Source organism: Amphiprion ocellaris, chromosome 7 (assembly GCF_022539595.1).
Source record: "Amphiprion ocellaris isolate individual 3 ecotype Okinawa chromosome 7, ASM2253959v1, whole genome shotgun sequence".
In the NCBI taxonomy this organism is placed as follows: Eukaryota; Metazoa; Chordata; class Actinopteri; family Pomacentridae; genus Amphiprion; species Amphiprion ocellaris.
Genome location: NC_072772.1, coordinates 35,504,451 through 35,513,080, shown reverse-complemented (window position 1 = coordinate 35,513,080; position 8,630 = coordinate 35,504,451). Strand labels below are relative to the sequence as shown.

General features: G+C 36.7%; 1 protein-coding gene across 2 annotated transcripts in view; it reads right to left on the bottom strand.

Moving 5' to 3' along the window:
* Nucleotides 1-5,979: 5,979 nt before the first annotated feature.
* The window catches only part of LOC111586849 (interleukin-1 receptor accessory protein), a 36,914-nt gene continuing 34,263 nt past the window's right edge, over nucleotides 5,980-8,630 (bottom strand). For both annotated transcript variants that reach the window (XM_055012317.1, XM_055012318.1), the window contains exon 12: nucleotides 5,980-8,560. In XM_055012317.1, the coding sequence (XP_054868292.1) occupies nucleotides 7,743-8,560 (818 nt within the window). In that variant the 3' untranslated portion in view covers nucleotides 5,980-7,742. The remainder of the gene's footprint in view (nucleotides 8,561-8,630) is intronic.

Sequence of the window (8,630 nt, the reverse complement as noted above, 5' to 3'; positions counted from 1 at the left end):
GTATTTAATTATATTTTTTTACATTTTAATGAGCATTTAATCACAGTTTCTACATTTTAATGAGCATTTAATTACAGTTTTTACATCTTAATAAACATTTAATTACAGTCTATACATGTTGATGAGCATTTAATTACAGCTTTTATGAGTACTTAATTATAGGTTTTACATTTTAATGCATGTTTAATTACAGCTTTTACATTTTAATGAGTATTTAATTGCAGTTTTTACATTTTAATGAACATTTAATCACAGTTTCTACATTTTAATGAGTATTTAATTACAGTTTTTTGTATTTTAATGAGTATTTAATTACAGTTTTTACATTTTAATGAATGTTTAATTACAGTTTTTACATTTTAATTGCATTTAATTTGCACTACTTTTTAATTACCCTCAGACTTTCTGCATATTATATATCCTAAAGACGTCTTTACGAATTGCGTTTTCGGTTTAAAATAAATAAACTGTTAGTGGGTAACATAATTCTGTATTTATGGGATCTTTAAGCTTCAGTTCAGCTCCAACACAAACCAACAGACGTCTTTTTATTGTTGTATACAAACCAGTTAATCACACAGAAACCAGTGAAAACAAACCACTTCCTGCCTGCCGGGTCACATTTCAGTCCCAATTCTGAGCCGTAAACTGAAACTAATCGACTTTTTATCCTTTCACCAACCGGCGGTCCACAAAACACGCCTCTATCGTCACAGTTTTACTCTAACTTACTGCCGTGACGCTGAATTTATCGTTATTTCAGTGTTTTCAGACTGTCAGTTTTCAGTGAAATCAGCAAAATATTAGTTAAAGTTGCTCTAAAATTAGTTAAAGTTTAAATTTCTAAGTGATTCCAAACTCTAACGGTAGTGAGGACGTCTTTCATTGCTTCTGGTTGCTCTTAGTGGTTTTATTTAATTAGTTTTTCTGGTCTTTTTCCTATTTTCTGTGTTTTTTGCACTAATTTCTGTTGTTTCCAGTCTTAAAACTTGTACAGGTATCTGGTCGGCTGCTTTAAAATGTGCTCATGAACACACCTGAGTGGATTTTTATTAAACTGGCAGTAAAAACTTCCAGGTCTTCTGTTCTGATCTGAACTAAAGAAGCCTTAAATCAGGTGTGAAGCTTCTCTGAGCGTCTGCTGCAGGTTCGATGGTCAAACAGCGACACCTGCTGACACCTGAACTCACCTGTGAGCTTTTAATGACTGTCAGGTTTAACTCCTGAGCCTCAGTCAGTGAAGGAGGCACCAAACAGCTTTTATTTCACAGTTAACCCTCGTGTCGTCTGCAGGTCAAAACGGACCCATTTTAAAGTTGGAAAATGTGGGGAAAAAAATCTGTTTTCAAAGTGAAACTTCTGATGTCCACATTTTCAACATTTTTGAGAAATCTTTGAACATTTTTTGGTGGAAAAAAGAAATGTTAAAAATGTTTCTTAAGAACGTTCACAAAAAAGTTTTACTGAAATACATGTAATCACTTTAGATATTTTTAGGATTTTTTTTGGAAGATTTTTGCTCATTTTTTGAAAATATTTACAAGAATTTTCTTGCCAAATTTGGGGGATTTAAAAAAAAAAAGAAAAAAAAACTTTTAAGAGAAACGTGAAGGTTTTGCAAATTTTCTGAAATTTGAGGGATTTTTTTTGCTGAATTTTTGATTTTTTTTGAGACAAGGAAACAGTATTTTTTTGGTGCTCGTAAATGAGGACAACAGGAGGGTTAAATGCTTTTTAGTGAAATAAACAGACAGACTAAACATTCACTTACATTTTATCGTTGGTTTTCTTCGATTTGTGGCCAAAACAGCAGCGATATATGACCCTGAACTCATCACGAAGGAGGAAACGGTTTCTGTTTTCAAGAAAAGCAGAAGAAACGAAGGATTATAATCAACTTCATTCAAATTTCACACAAAAACATTCCCACCAGAGCTGATTGAAGTCCTTTTATCTCCAAATAAATTCTTGTTTCTGATTAAAAAAAAATCATGACAAAAGATCTAATATCATGAATTCGAGCTTCACTGAGGTTAAAAATCTGCATAATGAGAAAAAATTAGCTAAAGTTGCTCTAAAATTAGCTAAAGTTGCTATACATTCGTTGAAGTTGCTTTATATTAGTTAGTTGCTCTAAAATGAGCATTTAATTCAAATTTCACACAAAAACATTCCCACCAGAGCTGATTGAAGTCCTTTTATCTCCAAATAAACTCTTGTTTCTGAGGAAAATCTGTTGACAAAAGATCTAATATCAGGAATTCTGAAGTTAAATATCTGCATAATGAGCTTAAAAAACGACAGATATATGAAAGTCGGCTTGCTGCAGGATAATTAACAGGGTTTCATACAGCTGTAGAGGAGTCCGAGGTCAGCTGGCACGTTTGGTTTTCCTCTCAGCCATATTTCTTTGGCTTAAATCACGGCTCAGTGTTCCAACCAGCAGCAGAGCAGAGGTTAAAGCCTCAGCTATAACTAAATATATCCCCATTTATAGAAACGTTTCCTGAAATTAGCCGATTGAAAACATGATGTGCTTTTTGTGCCAAACACCAAAATAAGACGGTTGGTTAAAATATAATGTTTTTGCTCTTTTCCCCATGCATTTTTATTTGTATGTTTATAATCATGGATCACATGTAAAAGTGTTCAATTTATTATAGTTTTTTAGGTTTTTTAATTTATTTAACATGTTAATATCCTACATTTTACGGTAAAATGTCATTTATTTTGTACATTTCTGGACCTGGATTTCAATCCTTTGTGATTTTAACACATCTGAATGACAATAAACTGAACTGAAATGAGTGTTTTATGAATGTATGGTTTGTTTATTCATGCACTTATTATTTAAATAAAGATATCAGCATGAATGATGTTCCTGACATCACTATCAAAGCGTAAAAGAGATATTTTGTGACGATATTTTTTTTAAATAAACAGCAGCCAGCAGTCGTTTTTCTGAGTATTTGTATTGTTATTAATAGAAATAACAATAAATAAAAGCTAAATCAGATGCTTTATAAATGTTGGATTTGTTGTTTCTGAACATAAAAAAGTGGATGCCACAAAACATTCACTAAAATGAGATAATCTGAAGGTTTATACATTTTTAAATTAATTTTTTGTAGGTTTAATTCCAAAAACACATCCTCTAAAAGGCTATACTGGTTTATGCTTCATGTTCCTGTATAAATATAAAGACAGATACCACATTATAACCTGAAACTAAGTCAAACTAACTGAAATAAACCCAGGTTATTTAGTAAATTGGCTTTATAGAGGAGAGTCTTAAATTGTTATTTAGCTTTTTATAAACAAAAAACTGATAAATTCCAACCGTTTTATTTACTTATTTACTGATCTGAGTGGCAAAATATATTTTCATTGAAGACATTTCCTAAATGCACAGCAGCCAGAAGCAGCAGTTGCTTTCTTTGTCGTTTGTTTTCTTATTCTGAGCATTCGTGTTGTTAGAAATAAAAAATAATTATCCATAAAAGCTAAATCACAGGCTTCAGAAATATTTTATTTGTTGTTTCTAACCACAAAATAGTGAATAAAGTGAGCTGCCCTGACAAAACTGTGTAGCTTGATTAATAAATACATTTTTTGGCACAAAATATTCAATAAGAAGAGATAATCTGAAGGTTATTAAAACACATATTTGTAATATTTTCTCCAACAAAACATACCCTGTATAAGGCTATAGTGGTATATGCTACATGTTTGTTGTATAGATGAATATTTAGACAGATACCACATTTAAATGAACTTTTTTGATGCTGTTTTAATTCAGTCATCAGTTTAGTTTAGCTGTAATAATTTTAACTTGTAACTAAACTTGAAATATGCTGATTTTAAGCTGATTTAAATCAGATTAGCTGAAATAAACCCAGATTATTTGGTAAACTTTGGTAAATCTGTGTCTCCTACATGTTGTTGTCAATATTCAGCTTCTTATTACCAATAAACTGATCAGCTGTGACTGTTTTTATCCACTTATTTACTCATTTTCTGCTCTTTAATTATTTCAATTCTGTAAACAAACAGGGAAGCTGATTAACAGCAGAGTTTAGCTAGCTGCTGTACAGAAACTCAGCACTGAACCGAGAATACAAACACAGGAAACAGGAAGCTGACAGTGAGTTTAAAAGTTGAGTTTGTCGTTTTAACTCACCGTTTCTTGCTTTTCTGGCTCACCTGAGAGAACCGGCGCAGGTAAAACGACACCATAAACTTCCGTTTCGGTTCGAGTCGCGGCCTCCTCCGTTAGAACTACTAAAATGGCGGTTGGATGACGTGTATCCCGCCCTTCATCCCAAACAGCCAATCACGTGCTTTGTAATAGCTGAGCCGGGTAGCATCCAGCCAATCGTGTTGCTGCTTCGATGCTAGCCCAGTGTTGTGGAGGGGAAAAAAATGTCATTTAAAACCTGATTTTGGGGCAAAAATCCACCAACTTTTAAAGCGGTTTTTATCTGATTTCAGTTGTGAATCTATATGTGCAGTTTTAATAACTCACTAAGTATTAAAATGACAGTTTTGGTCCTATTCTCATTAATTTAGATCGGCGTTTGGTCTGTTAGCCCCCGCTAGCCCTTATTAGCATAGCTACCAAAATGGCTGCCAAGTGGCAAGATTGGTTTTAAATGTTTATTTAAAATAACGTTCATAACATGACTGAAAACAAATTAAAATTACGAATTAAAAAGAGTTTCTCCTGGCAGGGTCTTCAGGAAACACACATATGTGAAACTAGTAGTTTTTAGGTGCTGCTATTGTTTTGTAATTAATAAAAAAAATATATTTAACCTACAGCAGTCATAGAATATATATAAAGAGTTTTTGTAATTAGTGAAAGTATTGAGTAACAGTAATGAGTGCGTCACATGGACAATAAATCCACAGTAATTTTACAACCTGCATTCTGTCAATCAACTCTTTTCAGACAATGAACAGGGTTTAAAAAAAATCAGATATTAATGGATTCACTGAACAATATTTTTGAATTGAAAGTATCTATCCATCTATCTATCTATCTATAATATTAAGTGCAACTTCCTTTTTGTTTTTTAAATTCCATATTTAATGTCCCACATTTTCTTGCAAATAAATAAATTCAGTCATTAGCGTCTTGAAATTTAAATATTTTTTTCTGTTGATGCCTGAGCAGGAGCAGCTATTAAGCTTTAAACAGAGCAGAGTAAAATTCTGTAGAAACATCTGGAGCGGAGAGGCAACAAAGAAATAATAAAATGTTTTTTGAGGATAAAAACAAAAGTTTAAAAAATGCCTGAGGCTGAAAGATATTGGTAGTTTTTACTTCTTTTCATGTTACCAGAGGTGGAAACTGTTAATATAATGGAGTTTGGACTTATTTGTACCATACACATCAAAACCAAACAGCACAAGAGGAAGAATGAACTCAGCAAGGAAACCATAGTACGTAAGCAAATAGCACTTTTTGTCCTGACTTGCTTGCTTTTATCTGATTTTAGCTGTGAATCTATCGATTTTTGTTTTTTTTTTTGTTTTTTTGCCATTTTTAACTTCATTGTGGCTTGTTCAGTATTTGTAACTATTTATCCTGAGTTTTATGCCCTTTTGTAACTTTTAATTAACATTAAAAGACGACCTCTCTGACAAAAAATGACATTTTGAGACTGACACATGAAAGTCTCTGTCAGAGTCAGTTTAATTCAGTTTAATTAAAGATTAGTGGAGTAGAATAATTAGTAATTATTAATTAATAGAATAATTCATTAGTTATCTGACATTTTAAAAAAAGCAGCATTCTCAGAACCTGATCTGAAAACAGCAGCTGGCATGCAGAAGCTGATGAATTTAACAAGACTTCCTGCAGAGCAAAACACACATAAATGACTGATTTTTGATTAGAAAACACAAACAGGTGATCGGTGTCACAGCTTGATTAGTCAGAGATATAAAATAAGGCATTTCCAGTAGTTTCATAGGTAGAGGTGAATGTTTGTAGCTTCATGCTGTTTATTTCTTCATACAGGAACAAGCTGAGAAGATAATACCACCTGTTGACAGAGGGATTCGATGCTGCGTTCAGGTCGCAAGGGATTATTGGGGATGGAGTCACTTTGAGCCAGTCAGATTTGAAAAACTATTGGTTCCATCTCAGCAAAAATCCATCCTGCCTTCTGTATAACACATGTAAAGTAATGGGTTTAAAAGGAATAAAGTGATAAAATGCTCTGATGTTTTGGCTTTGTGTTGGTTTCTGTTTGTGTGTTCACAACACTTTTCTTTGACCTTAATGTTGAATTTAATGAAGTCAAAGAAAATTGTAGAGGAGAATTCATGAAGAAAAATCAGATCAGGGCTACAAGAATCCAACTGGGTTTGACAGGACTGCATTATAAGTGTTTGATAAGTGGTGACTGCAATTATCGTTTCGGCTACTCCTAACTGAATTACAGTTATCTGTAACTGTGGTTTTAGCTAGTCAGAACGACATCACTGATATCTGGAACATTGATTCTGAACAGTTAAAGAATCATCAAAAAGCAGGTCTGAATGAATGAGAAGCTGCTGGAACACAGCTGTCAGTGTCCACAGGGTTTTACATCAACATGAGCTGAGAGGATCCATGAAGAAGGAAGTTCTTCCTCTAGAAGCAGAACCTTAAAGCTCCACTCAAGTCTGCTGCTGATCACATGGACAAAGAAAAGGCCTTCTGGAGGAAAGTTCTGTGGTCAGATGGAAGAAAAACTGAGCAGAAATATTTTTGGAGGAAGAGAAGGTGAGGCCTTCAACCTCAAGAACACCAGACCTACCATCAAGCATGGTGGTGGCAGTATCATGCTGTCGGGCTTTCTAGAAGTGCTTCTGGACTGGTTTCATAACATTTCTAGGACTGGTTAAGGGCTGGTTTTGGGCAGTTTGTGGACTATTTTTAGAAGTAGTTTTGGTCCTGATTTTGTACAGGTTTTAGACTTTGACTGTTTTGAAAACTGGTTTCAGCCTTGATCTGGTTTCAGACTGTATTCTGACTGGTTCTGAATCTTATTTTGGACTGGTTTAGGTTTGATTTTGGTCCTGGTTTTGGACCTTTTTAGGACTGGTTTCAGACTGCCTTGGGCAGGTCTTGGACTTGTTTTTAGGAGTGGCTTTTGCTTTTTGGTCCCGATATTGCACTAGTTTTTGACTTTTGTCTACTAAGTGATGTCTGTAACTATTATTTTGACAAATCCAAGCTGTAATCTCCAACTATTTTGAAAATTCAGAATGAAATCACAGACATCTGGAATATTAATTCTGGACAGTCAAACTCAGCAAAGAAATACATCTGAAGAAGGATGTCAGGACCGAATTCTATCAGACAAGTGGTGTCTTCAACTCTGACTAGTCTAAAGTGAATTACAGAATAACTGTTTTCGACTGGTCAGACTTATGTTGTTGAAGTCATGAAGAACAGCTCTGATTAGTCACAGTGTAATCAGGACTAGCTAGAATGTCATTGTCAGACTCACCTCTTATGTGTTAAAACAGTTTCAAATACGTTTTGGTCAGTCAGGAACCTTCCTAAGACTGTTTGACTGCAACCCTTTTTGTTGCCTGGAAGGACACTGTGCCTGAAAGACCAAAGTCAGGGAAAAGTGGGACTCCAGGAAATCAAAACATGACTGAGATCTGTTTTTTAAGATCATTCCCATGTGACTTGAATGCATCATCTCTAACAGTCTGTATAAAAAATCTGCATTAAAGGCTCAGTTGGGGTTTGTTGTAGGGGGCGGTGTTACCACAAGCTCCTCCCCTTTTCCTGATGACATCACCATCTCCTCAGAAGTCCTTGACCCAATCTCCTGCTGGTCGCCTGCGTCGTCCTGGTGACCAGCTTGGACGGCGGAGTCAGTCTCCAGGTCTGAGGCCACATCAGGTAAGGGGGCGGGGTCTGCTTCTGGGATCTCAGTCCTGTCACGTGACACCTCCATTGTAAGCTCCACCCCCCTGTCCTCCAGCTGGTCCATAAACCCGGCACACCCTGAACACCTCCTACTGTGCTGACGCCCCTCCCCCCTGCACGTACCCGCCCTCCTCATGCTGCCCCTCCCTCTGGGCGGGGCCTTTCTGTCCCGGCGGCTCTGATTGGTCGAAGTCCGGCTGTTTCTGCGGCTCTGATTGGCTCTCTGGTTGTGGATGCCCTGGGCCCTCTGCAGGGCCATGGCGGCGAGGTCCGAATGGGATGAGGTGCTGTCGATGAGGCGCCTCCCCAGGGCGAGGGGCCGGACTGGCAGCGCCAACCTCAACCGCAACCAGAACCGGGACCATCGCGGTTCGGACCGGACGCCTCGCCACGTCACTGAGCTGACGGTGGCCTGACGGAGCTGAGCGACTTCCACGCAGGGCAGCTTACTGACGGAGCGGAAAACCACAGCCACGATGGACCCCTGGTGGCCATGTTGGAGGTACAGACCCAGACGACACTCCAGGAGGCTGAAGCTCTTCTCGGCCAGGAAGTCGGGGCTCAGAACGAAGAGGAGGCGACGACTTCGCTGCATCGAGTGAAGGATCGAATCTGAGAGATCTGAAGGAGAAAGAACAGCAACTTATGAACACGGATAAAGTTCTACATGAACTCTATTTACACTGTAAAA